We start from the raw sequence: 21,485 nt of genomic DNA on the forward strand, positions 1-21,485 counted from the left end.
AAGCCTAGCCTCTGCGTGCATGGCCATTGATGATCGACAGATGATGGTTTCACACCCTCCAGCTGACAGAATATTATCACAGCCACGAACACACCCATTTAAGGCAACTTGATGTCAGCAGTCACTGAAATATGATGATCGACACACTATTGACTTTAAAACCTTTCACCTTTTGCCAATTTGAATTCATATTTTTCATCACCCATAGGTCCTACAATCATTCAGGAACTGGTGGCAAAGGAGATCAAAGATTCCTCACAGGGTGGCAAACACAGAAGAAACACTGTCACACATCTCACGTGCACTTTTCACCAGCTCAGGTAGACACATCTCAGCAGGACCCAACAGGTAGTTGAATAATCACATGCTGAGCCACACATTAGAGATGATTAGAAACAGAAGTTGGAGACAGAGATAGTAGTAGACATTCCAAGCTCTGCTCAGCTGAATGCTAATAGCTCCTCTTGAGAATGTGTAGAAGGTAGATTGAGAAGAGGAAAGGGTTAAAATTGGGATGCGTAACTAGGAATCAGTTGAGGGATAAACTGGTTATGGAAAGGGCCTGAGGCGAGGGCGACAAGGCCCAGCGAAACTAATGATCACGTTAAAGAAACTGCTAATAGGTAATTGTGGTTCTGGCTTCGGAGGGCAGGGCCTTATCGATTGGCCTTTTGTTCTTGAAAATAATCTAATCAGAAACTTTAATAGCCATGTCCTTACGTGGCTATCGCCTTTTGTTCTTGAAAGTAATCTAATCAAAATGTAATACAGCTATGCCCTTATTGGCTAACAGAAGTATGTGGATGTATCTCCGTCGTGTATAACTGAAACTGTTTTGTAAGCCAGAGACTCACGAACCCATGCTTGATGCGCATGGTCTAGCGATCTCTCCTCCGATGCAATAAAGGAGGTTTGCGGAGAAACCTGTGTCTCATCAGTTTTTGATCAGACTTCCGAAAGCGAATTCCACAATCTGGAGCATCAACAAAAACATGCAAGGTCTGTTAGCATGTCCAGAGGCACCATGCATGATTGGAGAAAGATATTCCAGAAAGAAGTCCATCGCCACCATGAATTCAATTATATCTTAGTCCTTTGTGCTCTTGCCCACCTCTGTGGAAAGAGTATAAAGCCACATAGAGCATCAGGCGCAGCAATCAAACAAGTGCATGCTGGCCCTGATCAATGGCCTGCACACTCAGTCTGTCAACTTAAAAGGGTGAAGGAAAGCCATGCCTTGGTCATTCAATGCCTCAGGTGAACTGCAGCACAGTGGGCTCCAATTCTTGGCTAACAGTTAATTGCAGGTAGGCCATGAAGGGGAAGGTGGATAAAGGATACATAGGATTGGGGGCTCTGGTCAAAGCAGGCTCCCACCTCCACCCTGCCCGAATCAGAATTCCATATTCTGCCTTCTGTTCCAATGACAGAGTCTGCCCCAGAACATGCAGGCTGAGCAGCCTTTGGTGGGACCCTCACTGACTCCAAAATCCAGGGGATGTTGGCCAGGAGCATTTCTGCAGAGCAGGGGAACAAACAGCCCGTCTCTAGCTAAGCTTAAGCCATAAGGATAGTACCATGTCAGCAAAATAGGAAAAGGAAAAGAACACTGTGCAGTTTTATTTTGGTGTTTAAAAGCTTCGAAATTATCATTACTATTGTCAACATTGATGCACCGTAATTCTATTCCAAAACTCCATTGCCCAGTCATCCCCCTCATTACCAGAAGCCTGCCAAGTGGCCTTCAGCATTGAGGAAAATGGTATGAGAAGAGTAGAAAACAAGCAATGGGTATCAGTTGAGTGATATGGATTTTCAACTGTGGGACCACTATGCTGGTGGTGTACACATTGATTTCTGCATTGGTCCATCCCATGCATCCCTGGCAATTAAGTGAGTGGCTCCAGATACCCTGGTCACAAAAGCTCCTCCTCTGATGATGCAGAGAATTATTACCTCCCTCTTCCGACAGCTCTAGTCCTCTCTGCTGCTCAATATTATTTGCATTTACATGGTTTGGTGCTGTAGCTTTCTTGTACATCAATGATAGGGTTCCAGATACCTTCGACTCCAAAGAGCTCATTCGACTGACACAAAAAAGTGGCATCATAGCAGCTTTCTGAATATATTGCACAGACTTGCACGATAATCTTTCAGTGGGTACACAGAACACAGAACATTACAGCTCAGTACAGGCCCTTCGGCCCTCGATGTTGCGCCGACCAGTGAAACCCATCTAAAGCCCCTCTAATCTACACTATTCCAATATCATCCATATGTTTATCCAATAACCATTTGAATGCTCTTAATGTTGACGAGTCCACTACTGCTGCAGGCAGGGCATTCCACGCCCTTACTACTCTCTGAGTAAAGAACCTACCTCTGACATCTGTCCTATATCTCTCACCCCTCAATTTATAAGCTATGTCCCCTCGTGTTAGCCGAGGAAAAAAGCTCTCACTATCCACCCTATCTAATCCTCTGATCATCTTGTATGCCTCTATTAAGTCACCTATTAGCCTTCTTCTCTCTAACGAAAACATCCTCAAGTCCCTCAGCCTTTCCTCATACGATCTTCCCACCATGCCAGGCAACATCCTGGTAAATCTCCTCTGCACCCTTTCCAACACTTCCACATCTTTCCTATAATGCGGTGACCAGAACTGCACGCAGTACTCCAAGTGCAGCCGCACCAGAGTTTTGTACAGTTGCAGCATGACCTCCTGGCTCCGAAACTCAATCCCTTTACCAATAAAAGCTAACACACCGTACGCCTTCTTAACAACCCTATCAACCTGGGTGCCAACTTTCAGGGATCTATGCACATGGACACCCAGATCCCTCTGTTCATCCACACTACCAAGTATCTTACCATTAGCCCAGTACTCTGTATTCCTGTTACTCCTTCCAAAGTGAATCACCTCACACTTTTCCGCATTAAACTCCATTTGCCACCTCTCAGCCCAGCTCTGCAGCTTATCTATGTCCCTCTGTAACCTGCCACTTCCCTCCGCACGGTCTACAACTCCACCGACTTTAGTGTCATCTGCAAATTTACTAATCCATCCTTCTACGCCCTCATCCACATCATTAATAAAAATGACAAACAGCAGAGGCCCCAAAACAGATCCTTGCAATACACCACTAGTAACTGAACTCCAGGATGAATATTTCCCATCAACCACCACCCTGTTTTCTTACAGCCAGCCAATTCCTGATCCAAACCACTCAATCACCCTCAATCCCATGTGTCCGTATTTTCTGCAAAAGCTTAGCATGGGGAACCTTATCAAATGCTTTGCTGAAATCCATATACACCACATCAACCGCTTTACCATCATCCACCTCTTTGGTCACCTTCTCAAAGAACTCAATAAGGTTTGTGAGGCACGACCTACCCTTCACAAAACCGTGCTGACTATCCCTAATCAAATTATTCCTTTCTAGATGATTATAAATCCTATCTCTTATAATCCTTTCCAAAACTTTGCCCACAACAGAAGTAAGGCTCACCGGTCTAATAATTACCAGGGTTGTTCCTCCTCCCCTTCTTGAACAAGGGGACAACATTTGCTATCCTCCAGTCTTCTGGCACTGTTCCTGTAGACAATGACGACACAAAGATCAAAGCCAAAGGCTCTGCAATCTCCTCTCTAGCCTCCCAGAGAATCCTAGGATAAATCCCAACCGGCCCAGGGGACTTATCTATTTTCACCCTTTCCAGAATTGCTAACACCTCCTCCTTATGAACCTCAATCCCGTCCAGTCCAACAGCCTGCATCCCAGTACTCCCCACGACAACACTGTCCCTCTCCTGTGTGAATACCGACGAAAAATATTCATTTAGTGCCTCTCCTCTCTCTTCAGACTCCACACACAACTTCCCACTACTGTCCTTGACTGGTCCTAATCTTATCCTAGTCATTCTTTTACTCCTGACATACCTATAGAAAGCTTTAGGGTTTTCCTTGATCCTACCTGCCAAAGACTTCTCATGTCCCCTCCTGGCTCTTCTTATCTCTTTCTTTAGGTCCTTCCTGGCTAACTTGTAACTCTCAAGTGCCCTAACTGAGCCTTCACGTCTCATCTTAACACAAGTCTCCTTCTTCCTCTTCACAAGAGATTCAACCTCCTTAGTAAACCACGGTTCCCTCACAGGTCTGCTTCCTCCCTGCCTGACAGGTACATATTTATCAAGGACGCGTAGTAGCTGTTCCTTGAACAAGTTCCACATTACAATTGTGCCCATCCCCTGCAGTTTCCTTCCCCAACCTATGCCAGCTAAATCTCTCCTAATCGCATCATAATTTCCTTTCCCCCAGCTATAACTCTTGCCCTTTGGGATATACCTATCCCTTTCCATTGCTAAGGTAAACATAATCGAATTGTGGTCACTGTCACCAAAGTGCTCACCTACCTCCAAATCCAACACCTGGCCTGGTTTATTACCCAGTACCAAATCCAATGTGGCCTCGCCTCTTGTTGGTCTATCTACATACTGTGTCAGGGAGCCTTCCTGCACACATTGGACAAAAACTGACCCCTCCGAAGTACTCGAACTATAGCTTTTCCAGTCAATAATTGTAAAGTTAAAGTCCCCCAGAACAACTACCCTGTTACTTTCGCTCCTATCCAGAATCATCTTTGCAATCTTTTCCTCTACATCTCTGGAACTTTTCGGAGGTCTATAAAAAACTCCCAACAGGGTGACCTCTCCTTTCCTGTTTCTAACCTCAACCTAAACTACCTCAGTAGACGAGTCCTCATCAAATGTCCTTTCTGCCATTGTAATACTGTCCTTGACTAACAATGCCACACCTCCCCCTCTTTTACCACCTTCCCTGCACTTACTGAAACATCTAAACCCTGGAATCTGCAACAACCATTCGTGTCCCTGCTCTATCCATGTCTCCGAGATGGCCACAACATCGAAATCCCAGGTACCAACCCATGCTGCAAGTTCACCCACCTTATTTCGGATGCTCCTGGCGTTGAAGTATACACACTTCAAACCACCTTCCTGCCTGCCAGTACACTCCTGCGACCCTGAAACCTCATCCATGACCTCACTACTCTCAACCTCCAGTACACCGGAGCTACAATTCAGGTACCCACCCCCCTGCTGAATTAGTTTAAACCCTCCCGAAGAGCATTAGCAAATTTACCCCTGCTAAGTCCCCCCAGCATCCAAAAGTGTACTATCCCCAATTTCTACTACATTTCTTATTTCTCCCCCAACTTGGACGGCTCCCTGTACCTTGGTGCGGTGGTCAGTTTGCTCATCCTCCCTTTCGTATGTGTCAACTAAAAACTTTAGTGCAGTTGAATCCCTTCCAATTGATGAATATACTGGTTGATCCAAGAGCATACCGATTGCCACATGCTTACAAATCCATGACTCTGTATACTTTTGCGAGTCCAGTTACAGCAGCAAATCTGGGGGCTCTGTCACTCTTATTGGAATCATCAGCAGCAAAGTGCACATAAATAGCTGCCCTAGCAAATATGGCATCCATCATCTGGGAGATGTACGCCTCGTAAGCAGATTGAGAGAGTCTATGATGTCGCAACCAGATTTCCTGGAAGGAGTTGAAGACGACTAAATTCAAGGCTGTGGTGACTGACCATCAATGGCACTCTGGTCCAATTGGCAACCTTTTTCCAAGATGCCTCCTGATGCATTGGTACTTAGTCATGTCCAGAAAGTTCATCCTCTACCTGAATACCCTGTGCTGGGGCATCACCTCCTACAAGCTGGAGCTCTGTGTCCATCCCTCTGTCCTCTGGCGAGGAGGGGAAATCTGCTGCTGCTTCGTAGCTCTCATGCTGCTGAAAGGAAAGATAGCTAGGAACTGCAGATCGAAGTCAAAGATTTCCTGGCTAGCAGAAATTCTCTCTTGGAAATCACCCCTAACACAATGAATCAAGTCCTCTGAGCAAATGCCTTGCATTTAGGCGAAGAAGGAGCTGTCACATCTGTGCATTTGAAGTTTTTCCAATTTGTCAATTGCTCAATCCCATCAATCCCTGCTGTCCTCTCACCTTGTTAAATCTGGTGAGCTCCTGGAGATCTGTGCACTGGCTGTTAAACCAGAATCCATGGTTAAACATGCAGTCAAGTCGCTTTTAGCATACATTAGTAAGAGGCCCGACTATCCCAAGAAGGCATCTCGCGTTCTCATAAACACAATAAGTGCAGAAGTCAGCAAGACATACCCATCCATCCACTTGGCAAGTTAAAATACCCACCTTGGTTTTTCAATTTCTGCACTAATATGCTAAGTCGCAACATCAAATGCATGGTGAAATCCAACAAAAATAAATCAACAATGACTACCTATCGAATTAGCCAAATTTCATTTTTGATTACAGAATAGTAGCATACAATTTTATCAAACAATATTTTGCCGATTTGAAGACAATGAGGCACTTAAAAGAAAAATATATACAACATAAAGTAACCCACAAAATTCACATACCTATTGTGGATTTCCGTGTAGGGGCTGCACTCTTTATTTTTGAGGGTTGCTGGCATTCCTCAGAAAGCACAAGTTCCAGGGCTTTATGTGCATCATACTGACTATTCAGCACAGCATCAACCATGGCTTGTTCTGACACAGACTCCCCTAAAACTTCTCGCATTTTATCTAGACAGGAATACAGACGAGCTGCAACAGAAAGGCATATTCAGAAAGGATTCCAGTAATCATATAGCAACAAAATCTCTGTAGTAATGCGGTGACAAGTATTTGAGTGGAGCAGCTCTAATTCAAAACCTTTTGTGAAATGTATATTTTCAAATAAATGTTTAAAAACAAATTCTTCAGATGGCTCAAATTGTGCGTTGGTACTTTTACGAAGTGGTCACTATCTGTGTGGAGTTTGCACATTCTCCTCGTGTCTGCGTGGGTTTCCTCCGGGTGCTTCGGTTTCCTCCCACAGTCCAAAGATGTGCGGTTTAGGTTGATTGGCCATGCTAAAATTGCCCCTTAGTGTCCTGAGATGCGTAGGTTAGAGGGATTAGTGGGTGGATATGGGGTAGTGCCTGGGTGGGATTGTGGTCGGTGCAGACTCGATGGGCCAAATGGCCTCTTTCTGCACTGTAGGGTTTCTATGATTTCTATGATTAAACCTAACAGGGCCACGCATTTGCAGGTGGACCAGGAATTTCCTGGCTTGTTCAGCAGAAGCTTATTTTACTTTCCCCTCAAAATGAGAATCTAGCCCCCTGCAGACCACTATCAGCACATCAAGCACACAGCAACTGTGCCAACTGGATTGGGTCACAAAATATCTATCACTGCTCTGCTTTAATATCCTACAATTAATTTTCATTTATTCATTTGGCAAAACGCATGCAAAAGAAAATTGTAACATACAAGAGAGTCATATTTGAATTATAAAAATTGTGCTTGTACTTGATGGTGTACCTTGGTCAACTCCACTCGGTATTGGCTGATTATTGTGGGAAGGTTCCGCAGCTTCACCTTCTGCATATTCATCACCTTCTTCCAGAGGTTCCTCTGCAAAGGCCCTTCGGTTGTAATCATCTCTTTTGTAAATGAACTGAGCAGCTACAATATCAAAATAAATGCAGATATGTGTATAGTTTCCAAATTGATGCTTTTTTTAGTATAGAACTCAAGTATTGCTGAAAAAAGAGACATGCTTTCAAAGTTTTTTTGCCTTGCACCCATCAGGGTATCGCAAATGAATTTTCTAACCTTAACAAGGAAACAACAATTTATACTGCATGAGAAGTGAGTGTTGATTGGTTGACAACTGGACTCTGATTGGTGGAGGCATTGCCATGGAGAATGGCCTGTTAACTGCCCAGCTTTGTTCAAATTCAAACCAAGTTCTTTCTGGTCAAAGTATTGCACACTCTTCTCATACATCAAATTGTTCTTCCCCTGTCGCAGTTGGAAAATTCTTTCGAGCTATCCTGATGAGTGTAATATGAAAAGGTTCGATAGCATATCTCACTTTTCAGCAACATATCATAAAATCATAGTATCCCTACAGTACAGAAGGAAGCTATTCGGCTCAGTGAGCCTGCACTGACAACAATCCCACCCAGACCCTAGCCCACGTATTTACCCTGCTAATCTTGCCAAGATGTGGAGATGCCGGCGTTGGACTGGGGTAAACACAGTAAGAAGTTTAACAACACCAGGTTAAAGTCCAACAGGTTTATTTGGTAGCAAAAGCCACACTTTTGTGGCTTTTGTGGCTTTTGCTACCAAATAAACCTGTTGGACTTTAACCTGGTGTTGTTAAACTTCTTACTAATCTTGCCAAGAACAAATCTAAAACAAATCACAATCTAAATCTGGCCCGTGGGCTGCAACGTGTTCCTTCAGAAGATGAGATGCTGTTCCTCCAGCTTGCACCGGGCAGCCTGGGATTCAACATTTGATTTCGGCAGCTTTACATTGTGATCTTTCTCCTCCATCTTAAATCCCTTTTTTAAAAAAAATCTCAAATATGTATTGCCTCAATGTCATGCCCCTGCAATAGGCCATCTGTCTTGTTCTTAGAAAGTTGCTACATTTTGATGAAATCTCTCACAACTACGCTTTAAAATCTCATAATGTCTCTTTAGTTCTGATGAAAAGCCAAAAAGACTCAAATCATTAACTCTGCGTTCTCTCCTTTCAGATGCTGCCAAATCTGTTGAATGTTTCCAGCATCCTCTGTTCTTGTTTCAACTTAAAACATCTGCAATATTTTGCTGATGTTAACATACTGCTCATTTGTATAATTATGAATTATCTGTTTCCCCATCCAAGTTATTATTGAGACTATGTGGCCTCCCAAGAATAATCATATCAAAAGCTGGAAAAATATATCTGCTGACTTATCGGCAACTCTCTCCTCACATCTCGTGGTCGAGTTTCACCAACATAAATTGCAGAAAGATCTATAGAACAAGATTGAGTATCACTCTGTAGGAGTTGGTAGTAATCAGCAGAGGACCTCGAAGGCAGAAAACAAACTGGAATAAAAATGTTAATTTTAAAGCTCACAAGAGATTGGGTTTGGAGGAAAGCTAATGGAGCACCAATACTTAAAAAGGACAAATCAGAACTAGGAAACTATATGCTCATTAGCTTAACTTCAGTTATCAGAAAGTTGTTAGAAGAGATCATTATGGGTAACCTGTACAATAGCTCAACGGAGCAAGCATTATTAATGATTCATAAGATGGCTTCTGGAAAAGAAAGTCATGCCTCACTCATTTAGTGCAATTGATTAAGCAAACTACATTGGTAATGAGGGGAAATTAGATATTTGAATTTTAAGAAATATCTTGGCAAATTACTGCATGATGGGTTACTAAAGACTGCAATAGAACCACTGTTCTTCAGGACCTATAATCAAGGTCCTAGATGAGCACTCTCCAAGTTCACAAATGACAAAAGGATTTTGCTAGTGACAGAGGTACAATGGAGGAAATGGTCCCTAGCAGATTGAACTTAATATAGATAAATGTAGCGTCATGCACACACATAGATCTAATGCCAAGTATGTCATTCCTGACACAGAATTGAAGTCTAGTGAGTGGGAAAGGAACCTAAGAGTTTAAGTTTATGACAGTGCACAATCTGAAGGTGAAGTAAATGAGAATGAAAATAGAGCGCTACGAAACATAGTGAGAACAGTAGTGTAAAACAAAAAGAACGAGAGCCTGGTTACTTCTCATCTAGAATATGCCATCCAGTTGGGATCCTTCAGAAGGTGGGTGATATTGAGGATAAAGATCAGAGGAAGGGCTACCAGGATACATGTTTAAAAGACCTTAGTTATCACAATAAACTGAGAGAATAATGAAGGCACGAGACTGGACTGTGCCTGCTTGGAATGACCATTTGAACTAAATGAGTTAGGGAATATAAGGGATCATGCATATGAGCTATATGAACACAGAACTTGGTTAAATGTCGTGCAGTATCTTTTTGCGTAGAGTTATTACCATTTAGATTAAGTTACCAGCTAGTGTAGTGAATGTAGATCCATTGTAATAGTTCAATAAGCTGGAAATGCTCTCTGTTGTAGCTAATATCATTGCACAAATGTGGGTGGGATGTTGGGTAGATACCTCATGCTCACTCTCTCTTGACAACATTATGATCACCTTTGGGTCCCCCCAATTTAAATTTTCCCCCTGAATTGACCTAGCAGTTTTTCATGTGTTTTCCCCTTCCAGCAGATTACATGACTGCCAGTGAAAGGGAACATTGGAGCCATGATGATTATTTGCACAATAATTACTTTGGACAGGGTGTATGGACCGACCTGTCCATCTTTTTATATCCTTGTACGATTAGGGTGGCTAAAACTTAGAACAAAGAACATTAGATGGCTACCACACTAAATGTTTAAATTAAGTGAATTAAGAACAATGGGATAAACAGCACAACAAGCCTCCATATGACTGCATCAATAATAGAAAAATAGAGCTATCCATCAATTCATACACGCTTCCAATTTTGACTTCCCCGAGGTGATAAACAGGGAGGAAATAAAGAAATGCTTTACACAAACTCTGGTTGACGGCAAGGAAGAGACTTTCTACTCAACTTCTTCGATTTCTGTCTCTGAAGTCCATACTTTGCAAGCTCATAGCTACTATAATTATGTTATTGGAAGTAGAGATGCAGGAATAGGTTAAATTTTCCAAAAATGTTAAAAATGCTCCCAAAAAATCTATTCATAATTTTAGTGAATAGTCATGAGGATACATCTATGCATCAGAATGACTCAGATTGTAAAAATAAGAATATTCATACAAAATAGTGTTAATGGCATGTAGCCTCCTCTCTTGACATTTAATGGAAATTATTCATCAGATTTATTTTGTGTAAGTACTACAAAAAAATGTGACATCATTAACAAACCTGTTGCTGGAGAAATGCAGTAATCATCCTCGACTGACTGTCCATAGACGTCATCATCTTCAAAGTCTAAAAATAAGTAGCATTAATTGATTTTCAGAAACTGTGGTAAAATGATCAGCACCTTAAATATGAAATAAAAGAGACCACTAGGAAAAATTAAAAGTTATTGATTTCCTTAATTCTGATAAAGTAACAATAGTCTGTTCATACCTACTTCTATTCTCTGGGGGTTCCCATTTGCAGAGTTTAAATTTTAAAAGACTAAAAGATAACGCTAAATAAATTAATAGAAAAGTAATAGGCAATGGCCCATCAGCACCTTCTCTTGACAGTTACCAAAGGGCAATAAATGTGTGCTTGCCATTACTGTCCATATCCCATGAAGTGCTACTGAAGAAACTTAATTAATATCTGTTATAATCCTTGGCCGGACCATGGGAGAGATCCAGTTAGGAACCAAAAACGTTTAGTTTAAAGTAGACAAAGTTTGAGATTCAAGATGGAAGCCACAAGATATAACAGGTTTTGAACAAACAAAAATAAACTTTACTATACAAGTTTGAAAACAATTTACAATATCTATGTTATACTCATTTTAGAGTAGGAGATACATGTGAACTAGCAGGTAAATGGTGGTTGAACACACCATAAAACAGAATAAATTCCAAATGCAACCAAATATAATTGCATGGTTTATCAATAAAAACACACAGCTCTTTGTCACATTACGGACAAAGCACTGAAACCTCTTCTTTCTCATGAGTTTCCAATCTTCACCTTCAAAGATTTTGCCTTGGAATTCTCAAGTTTTTTCAACTTGAATGGCTTCAACGACGGCCCACTTCTCAGGGTTTCAATCTTGCCTTCCAAGAATCCATTCCGCTGGAGTCCCCGAGAACACTCAGGCATCAACTTACAAGCACAATTTCAGATCTTCAGCCATGTCAGGTAAAGCACCACTGTTGCAAAGGGGCACTTATACCCCAACTGCGCACAGCACGGGGTCATCAACCTTCAGCTGCCTTCATGGATCTTCCAGACTTCTCTCAAACCCAATAATACTGCAGCCGTTTTCCAGATGGCGTCGGAGCGAAGCGACTTCTTGCCTTATAATTCTATCTTTTACTCGCGTTCTATGTTTCTAACATTCTGCACTCTCTCGTTTCCTTCTCTATGAAGGGATGTTCTGTCTGTATAGCGCACAAGAAACAATACTTTTCACTGTATGTTAATACATGTGACAATAAGAAATCAAATCAAAGTTTTTTTAAACTTAGCTAGGACTTCTTCCTGTCCCTGTCTTTGTCCCATTTCCTAGCTGACAAACTGACTAACTCAAAAATTGAATGACTAAAACCCCCAAGAAGTGCTGGTCACTGACCCTTGAACTGATACAGAGCTCAATCACAACACGCCAAGAAGGTTCTGCCCTTGTTACTAGGCAGGAACAAATGTACATTTTACAATCTCCATACTTTGCTAACTTAGCACACAGAGGCACAGAATGAACAAATTTCGTAAGAACCTGGAAAAGGTTCAAAGAAAGTGCTGCTGTTGGGAGAAGCAGCATTTAAGCAAGTGTGCAAGTGTATTTAGTAAATTTGGCTATTTGGTACTTTCACTCTTTAAATTACTTTAGTTGTTTCAATTCAACCAATTAACTTGCAGAAGATAAATAACTCTCAATAATCTTGGCAGAATTGTTCCACCTTCTAAACTTTAATGTCTACATTTTAAACAAATAGAACCAAGTAATCATTTTACAGAAATGCATTCAAGAGTTCAAGCTTCAGATGGAAATTTTGAACAGCTTTAACAACTGGCTTGGAAAAATAAGTAAGTTTTCCAAAAACTAACAAAAAGTGCATAGAGAGTTCTACCAACGGCCTTGCTAACATTTATTCCTCAACCTATACCTAATACAATGATAGAAAAACAGAAAACGCTGGATCAACTCAGTAGGTCTGGCAGCATCTCTGGGAGAGAGGTACAAAATTAATGTTTTGAATCCGTATGACTCTTCTTCAGAGCTGAGTTTATCCATCATTTTCTATTTTTTGTTTCAGATTTCCAGCATCTGCGGTGTTTTATTTTTGTAAAACAGATGACAGCTGTTTATTTCATGGCTGTCACATTTCCTAAATAGCAACAGTTGTGACTAAACTTCAGTCGTTGTATAAAATGACAATTTTTTTTTCTAGGGACACTACAATATGCTACTTGGAAACTTCCAAGGCAGTCTTTTCCTTTATGAACTGCATTCGAAAACTACCTGAGTGCCGAGGTATAATAAATTAAACTGTCAACAGTTTACAAATAACAACATTTTATATCCCTTGAGAAGTTGAACAGCTCAATGCATAAAATTCAAAACTGTTTGAAACAACACGTTGAAGAGAATTCCTTCCCGAAAAGAGAGCAAGACTGTATTCAGGAGAGTGGGTGAAGTCCAAGAATCAAAGAATTGGGGCTCATATCTTTAAAAGATAACATACATGCCACACAAGTGCCTGGCAATGTCCATCTCAACAAGTCAAATTCTAACCATCCCCTTTGCTTTACTGCCAATGGATCAACATTTGCACATTAATTGCATGGCCCTCATCCACCCTGTTACCTTATCAGAAACTCAAAATCAGTTAAATATGATTTGCCCTCATCAAATCAATGCTGGGTCTCATTTATTGGCCTATATTTGCTCAAGTGGCTATTAATTTTCTCCTGGATTACTGTTTCAACAGAACCATGTTAAAATGATTGGCCTGCAACTGCTAGGCCGATTTCAAACAAGAGTGTAACATTTGCAATCTATGTACGGATGATTGGTAGATCCAACCCAGCTCCTCTGCAACTTCTATCCTTGCTTTCCCTCAGCAATCCAAGATACATCCCATCTGGACCAGGTGACTAATCCAGTACTCAAAACTTTCTAGTATCACCTCTTTATCTAGTTTTACCTCAAGAATTATCCCAACAGCCTCCTCCCTTAGCAGAGCTTTGTCGAAGTCGTCTTCTTTAGTATACACCGATGCAAGGTACTCATTAAGTACCTCAGCCATGCCTTCTGCCTCCACCAACAGATCTTCAGTTTGAGTCCTAATCAGCCGTACTGATTCTCTGAGAGACTTTTTATTGTTAACATTCCCACAGAAGACCTTTGAATTCCCTTTCACGTAAGATGTCAATCTATTCTTGCACTGTCCATTTGCCTCTCATTTCCTTTCTCACTTCTCCTCTGTATTTCTTTATATTCAGCCTAATTCTCCCACGTATTACCAAGCTGACATCTGTCACACGTCACTTTTTCTGCTTTACCCCACTGTTCAAATCCATCAGCCAGAGAGCTCCGGCTTTGATTTTAACTCCCTTCCTCCCTTGTCAATATTTACAGTACAGGAAGGGGTCAGCATTTTACACATCCCATGGAAACTACTGTAGATCATGGCGTCCAAGACAATATTTGAAGCCTCCAAAAAGAGGGTCAACTTATCCACGGAGTACAAAGCGTGAACCAATGTGGGTGTAAGTGCTTGCCATTTTGTAATATGTAAACAACAGAGCATTGATAATTCATATTAATGTGGCATGGTTTATTCAATGAATTAATTGCACAAAGATACCTTTACCAGCTTGTAAAGCACGGACATCAGTACTGGGGCAAGTGGGGGTTGTACAATTGGGACGGCCTACATCTGAACTGTACTGGGACAGTACAAGGGAGTTCTTGCAAACTCATAATTAGGGAGTAGAGAGGGTTTAAAATTAAATGGGGGGGGCTATTCTGGAAAGGGGGTGCATAGGTTTACAAAACAAAAGGATGTGGCAGCATTGCAAGACAGCTATTTAGGTGATGATACCCAGAGTGTGACAGGAAGAGACAGATTGTACAAACATAAAAAAAGCAGCAAATAGTGTCAAAGGGGAAAAGTAGTAAAAAGGCAAAATGAAAAGCTCTTTACTTAAATAAACATAGTATTCAGTACAAATTAAATGAATTAATGGCACAAATTGAGGATATTAGGTGTGAGCCTCTAGCCATTACAGAGATGTAGTTACAAGGAGAACAAAGCTGGGAACTAAATATTTAAGGGTGACTTTTTGAGAGGACAGGCAGAAAGGAAAGGATGGTGGGGTAGCTTTATTAGTACAAGGTGGAATAAGTACAAAAGCAAGAAACAATCTTGGATCAGAAGATGTAGAAACTATATAGGTGGAGATAAGAAATAACATGGGGAAGAAACATTGGTAATAGTCTTTAAGCCCCCTAGCAGTAGTTATTCTTAGAACGGAGAATAAATCTGGGGATAATGAAGGCATGTAAAAAAAATGGCAGTAAATTAATCATTTGTGACTTTAGTCTTCAAGTGGATCAGGAAAATCAAATTAGTAGAGGTAGCCATGAGGAAGAATTCGTTGGGTGCTTTCAGAACAGCTTCCTAGAACAATATGTTGTGGATCCAAGCAGAGATCAGACTATCTTGAATCTGGTAATGTGTAATAAGGCAGGTTAAGTGAACAATCACAGAATAAAGGATCCCCCTAGGAAACAGTGACCATAACATAGTAGAGTTTAGTATTCAATTTGAGAGCGAGAAACTTGGGTCAGCAACAACTGTGCTAAATTTTAGTAAGGGTAATTACAAAGAAATGAAGGCAAAGTTGGCTGAACTGGACTGGGAAAGCAGGCTAGCAAAAAGAGAGTTGATCAGCGATAGCAGATGGTTATGAAAATAGTTTGTGACTCACAACAAAGATATATCCCAGTGAAGGAGGAGGAAGGATTCCAGGAAGGAGAAAAATCAACCTTGGTTAACCAAGGAAGTTAAGGATGGTATTAAACCAAAAGAAAAAAAAGACGGCAAAGATGTTAAGACAGAGGATTGGATAAGTTTTCAAAACTAACAAAGGGAACTATGAAGGTAAACTAACAAGTAATATAAAAATGGACAGTAAGAGCTTCATGAGCTTGATCATGGGTATGGCAGAATTTCCTTATGACGAGAAATACTCATTGGAGTTTAGAAGAACGAGAGACAACCTCATTAAGACATACAAGATACTCAGAGGGCTTGGCAGGTTGTTTCCTCTTGTGGGAGAGTCTAGTACCAGACGGCATAATCTCAGAGTAAGGAGTCACCAATTTAAAACAGAGACCAGGAGGAATTTTTTTCTTAGAGGGTAGTGAATCTGTGAAATTCTTTGCTACAGTGGCCGGGTCATTAAGTATGTTCAAGGCCGAGATAGACAGGTTTTTAATCAGTAAGGGAATCAAAGGTTATGGGAATAAGGTGGGAAAATGGAGTTGAGGATTATCACATCAGATCAGTCATGATCTCATTGAATGGCAAAGGAGATTCAATGGGCTGAATGGTCTACTTCTGTTCCTAGGTCATATGATCAAAGTGTTTAAAAACATCAAATTCATTGTCTTCGACATCCGAAACACAGAATTCATCAAATTCATTCTGAGTTACTTTAACCAAGGCATCATCATATGGATCCCACTCTGATGTGGTGCTTTTGCTTTCAGGATCATCTCTCCACAAAAACTCAGCTTCCCCTCCAACCATTAAATTGGGCATTCCATATTTTTTGAACTTGCGCACTAACAGCATCCCCAACTGGATAATGAAACCATATAAAATATCAAGCGGAGCGATATGCATATTCCCGCACAACGGATGAATGAACACCACTCGACAATCACCAGGCAAGACGGTTCTCTTCCTGTTGGGGAGCACTTCAGCGGTCACGGGCATTCGGCCTCTGATATTCAGCTAAGCGTTCTCCAAGGCGGCCTTCACGACACACGACGGCGCAGAGTCGCTGAGCAGAAACTGATAGCCAAGTTCCACACACATGAGGACGGCCTCAACCGGGATATTGGGTTCATGTCACACTATTTGTAATCCCCACAGCCTGCCTGGACCTGCAGAGTTTCACTGGCTGTTCTGTCTGGAGACAATACACATCTTTTTAGCCTGTCTTGATGCTCTCTCCACTCACGTTGTTTGTATCTTAAAGACTTGATTAGCTGTAAGTATTCACATTCCAACCATTATTCATGTAAATTGAGTCTGTGTCTTTATATGCCCTGTTTGTGAACAGAATTCCCACTCAGCTGAAGAAGGGGCTTGGAGCTCCGAAAGCTTGTGTGGCTTTTGCTACCAAATAAACCTGTTGGACTTTAACATGGTGTTGTTAAACTTCTTACTGCGTTTACCCCAGTCCAACGCCGGCATCTCCACATCTCAAAATCAGGCCAGGGCTGTTGCTTGTTCTGATGGTGCATTTTATCTTGGGCATCTTCTTCAGGGAGATTCCTACATCTTCCATTCAGACACCAGGTTTTTATTTATACTGAATCCCCTCACTGCTGCAGTTATTTGACAAGTTATTAAATGTTATGACTTTTAGCTTGAAAGTAGCTTCATACTTCACTCTTTTTGCATTTCTGTTTTGCCACTTGACACGCCATGCATCGTCTGGTATGTATGAGCATGTCTTAAAACTCCCACATCATCTTCACAACACAGCCCAAATCACCTGTGTGATCCCATGCATCAATTTATAGCATAAGTAAAAGATGCACTTCTGGGATGAAACGTGAGGCCAACTACTAATGCAAGTACTGCATGGCATAGCTGTTGACTTATACACAGAGTATATGCAAAAGTATGAACAGTTGAGGCTATATTATACATTGTACTATTGAATCAAGCACAGAAAGTGAACAAAATGAACATAAGCAATAAAAATGGAGAAATTAATAGGGCTAAAGAGCGACAAATCCCCAAGATCGGACAGTTTCCATCCTAGAGTTTTAAAAGATGTAGGGGGAACATTGCAGTAGGGGAGCCCTAACTATAATCTGCCAAAGTTCTCTCAATTCGGAAACCATATCTTTAAATTGAAAATTTGCGCTAATATCATTGCTATGAAAATAGTAGAGGGAAACAAGGGAGATATAGACCAGATAGTCTAATATTTGTGTTTGGAAAATTTTGATCGTATATAATTACGGATAGTCTATAATTACAGATATGACGACTTAATAGCTTGAAAGCTTTCAGCTGATCAGGAAGAGCCAGCATGGATCTGTAAAGGACAAGTCATTCCTAACTGATATGACTGAATTTTTGAAGAGGTCACCAAAGTAATGAGTGGAAGGATATTAATGGTTACGATGGGGGCGATTTTCCAACCTCGCCCTGCCTCGCTCAGATCGTGCTGATCCCAGAAAATAGTGTACGGGCCTAAAAATCGGTTCCACGGCCAGCGCCAAGCGGTTTGCAATCACCCCCAACCTCCTTCTGCTGCCGCAAACCGGATCACACCTTTAATTAGCATTAGATTGATTTGAATTTGACACATCATCGTTCCCCCACCCCCACTCACTCCATCCCCAGAATGTTCCTACCTCTCTGGCGGGACATTACACAAGCGCAAATCAGTACTGGTCTCCACTAGCAGATGGTCACGCCAGGGGGCTTGGACACCACTGAAGTCACCGGGTGGTCAAGGGCACAGCCAGGCAGTTCCCATCGGACACCCTGTGAAGAGCATGGGGCCTGAGTGAGGGCTATGATGGGGGGCCTGAGTGCAGCATGAAGGGGTGCACAATGTGGGGGGGGGGGGGGGGGGGGGTGGCATGTTGGGAGGTCAGGCAGGGGCATGTCAGGGCCAGGCAAGTGGAACCATCCAGAATGCCCCGATGCCGGTGACACATGTCATGGAGGGGGAACATGTCACCAATGGGGAGGGGGAGGGGTGGTCCTGATGTCTTGGGGGGAGGAAAGGGTCTGAGAGATCAGGGCGCCATTGTGAAACAGCACCCGAGTGCTCTGCAGTCCAGCTCACCATTGTGTTTAGCCGCTCCGCCCCTCCCCTCCCTCCTCCCACCTCCCCCCCAGCTCACTGTTCTCCCAAAACGTGACCAAGCATAGGACGATTGCAGTCCGGAGCACGTCTGATGGACTGGCGCAGATTGCTCCAGTATTCTCGCCGTTATGACGCTTTAAAAAAATTCTGCCCTATATATCTGGACTACTGAGGGCATTTGATTGAAGTCCTTCATAAGAGATCAGCTGAAGTTGATGGATTTGAAAGCAAATTATTGACATAGCCAGTAAATTGGCTGGCTGAACTACAGGAAACAGAGTAGGGATCATGGGCAAGTACTCTAATTGGCAGGATGTGAATAGTGGTGTCCCACAACAACCAGACTTTCACTTCACCTTTAAAACATCAGAAACTGCAGATCTGTTGCAATCATAGCATTTTACCTTCAACTGTACCTAATCTTTGCGTGCATAAGAGCTTGTGTGTGATAACACATTTTAAATTCCAGGGCAAGTGTGTGCTTATAAATAATGCACATTATTTTTAAACTCAAAAAGTTTGCCGCTGGAAATAACTCTTGAGGGTAAGAAAACACAGCCTTACACAAACATTGATCATGGGCAGTGAAGGTAAACACAAATTATGCCTGACATTAAAGGAATGCCGCATGATTTTGCAAGGCTGAAAGAAGGGACACGTATCAGTTTCAGCAGCTTGTCACATTCTTCAAAATAAAATGAAGAACCAGCTGACAACTTGTTTCAAAGCCTCTTTCAATGCCACAGTGTAACTATTCAATTACAGCCCAAGTCTGACATTTTCCTTTCCTCCACATGGGAAAGTACTTAACTCCACTCAGCAACTTCTTGATAAATTTTTGGTCAGGATCAGGAACTTTTCATCTGGGAAATCAGACATAAGCCCAATTCCTACCATACCAAATGTACTAATTTAGGTTTCAGAAAAACAATATACACATAATGGTGATCCACTGGTCCCCTGCTCATTTCTCAGAGCCTTATGATCCCGCACTTTCCTCTTCAGTTGTTCATTAGAACTTCCCATTTTCAACTACAATTTCCCGTGGTTTCCCATTACCACCTTCATATATGCTTAAAGGAAACATAAGTCCTCATCCTGAGATGTTCTCCACCTTAAAGCAGTTGTCATCCTTGAGGTTCTAAGCTCTCCCAATGAAAATTTGCTGGTTCCACTGTTGGCCATGATGTGTAATCGTGAGCCTGTGACCCATACCTGGGCAGACTCACAGAGGAGCATTAGTTAACATGTATAATTTTCACACATCTATGAAAATGACCCAGCAACACAATTATAAATTTTACCCTTCCAAACTTGCATCTGAAGAGATCATTCTACAAAGTATAATAACAACTGAAGGAGCACTTTTGATCATTTAGCCATGAAGTGGTCACAGTGATAATAGTACTGTTAACAATTGTGATAATCAAAGACCATCACACAATATAAATCTTATTAAACACAAGTAAGCTATTTACTGTAACACATCAGTACCAATACATGGAGGGTTTGAGCTATGAGGAAAGATTAAAAGGGGGTTCTGTTTTTCTTGGAGCAGTGTAGGTTGAAAGGGAACTTGGTAAAAGTGAAGAAGATTATGAGGAGAATAGAAAGAGTCAATAGGAAGGCTCTTTTTCCATTAGTAGAGGGGTCAATAGCTAGAGGGCACAGATTTAAGATTAAAAGGTAGAAAATGGCTAAGAGAAGAGTTGAGGAGAAACCTTTTCACCCAGAGGATGGTGCGAATCTGCAACTGAGAGTGGTTGGGTCAGAAACTTTTATAACATTTAAGTATTTAGATATTCACCTGCACTGCCATATCCTCCAGGGCCCTGAGCCAAGCTCTGAAAAATGGGATCAGTGCAGTCTGATCTTTGTTGCCTGGCATGGCCACGATGGGCCAAATGGCCTACTTCTATGCTGTAAGTATCTGTATGAATCTTTGAAATAAGCCCAGTGATAAAACCAGGTTTTTCTGGCCTGAAATATTATTGAATAAAAAAAAATGTTGATGATATTTTTTTATCTCTTTCGCAGCCACAACTATGTTAAGCTTTATTTACAAACAGGCACACATATATAGTATGTGTGTGTGTGTGTGGGGGGGGGGGGGGGGAGGGTCTACCTAAATTATTGCATGGAGTGAGTTGTGAAGGTTGCAAAATTTTCATGTCAGCCTTACATATGGATTGTTGAAAAACTTCACTGCGGATTTAATACAATATATCGCGCTAAAGTATTTCTGTAAGAGCTAAAAGAAAAATGAAAATTTGAAAAATACCACCTGCTTTACAATATTGTTCTTGACATCCTCTTGTCGAACTTTCAAAATTAAAAGTTACTTTCAATGTAGCTAAAATAAGTATATTGAAGTACAGTGCTGGCCTGTCAAATATTTTGTCGTGAAGAAGTCAGAGTAAATAGTGTTATTATTGTAACTATAATTAAATTTAGTCACATCCTCAAAAAAAACTACTTCAGATATCACCATATGTCAGGTTTTTTTTGTCAAGTGGACACCTAACATCATCTGGGAAATGCTGAGTGCAGCAACTGTTTCACTGGATTGTCACCAAATCAATGCCGGATCGGATGATTATTTAACAAGCATTAGTAATGATGATTATTGTTCAACCCATCTGCACCATGGCCAGTTTTAATTCTCCGGTTAAATCAGATGTGGAAAGAAGGCCCTGAACGGAG

The 21,485-nt window shown here is 41.5% G+C and overlaps 1 protein-coding gene across 2 annotated transcripts in view; it reads right to left on the reverse strand.

Moving 5' to 3' along the window:
• hbs1l (HBS1-like translational GTPase) overlaps positions 1 to 21,485 on the reverse strand; it is a 149,056-nt gene that overhangs the window by 127,226 nt on the left and 345 nt on the right. For both annotated transcript variants that reach the window (XM_078212566.1, XM_078212565.1), the window contains exons 2-4: positions 10,902 to 10,967; positions 7,431 to 7,574; positions 6,480 to 6,668 (exon numbers count right to left, since the gene is read on the reverse strand). In XM_078212566.1, coding sequence (XP_078068692.1) covers positions 6,480 to 6,668; positions 7,431 to 7,574; positions 10,902 to 10,967 — 399 coding nt within the window. The remainder of the gene's footprint in view (positions 1 to 6,479; positions 6,669 to 7,430; positions 7,575 to 10,901; positions 10,968 to 21,485) is intronic.

This window comes from Mustelus asterias, chromosome 5, assembly GCF_964213995.1.
Source record: "Mustelus asterias chromosome 5, sMusAst1.hap1.1, whole genome shotgun sequence".
NCBI lineage: Eukaryota > Metazoa > Chordata > Chondrichthyes > Carcharhiniformes > Triakidae > Mustelus > Mustelus asterias.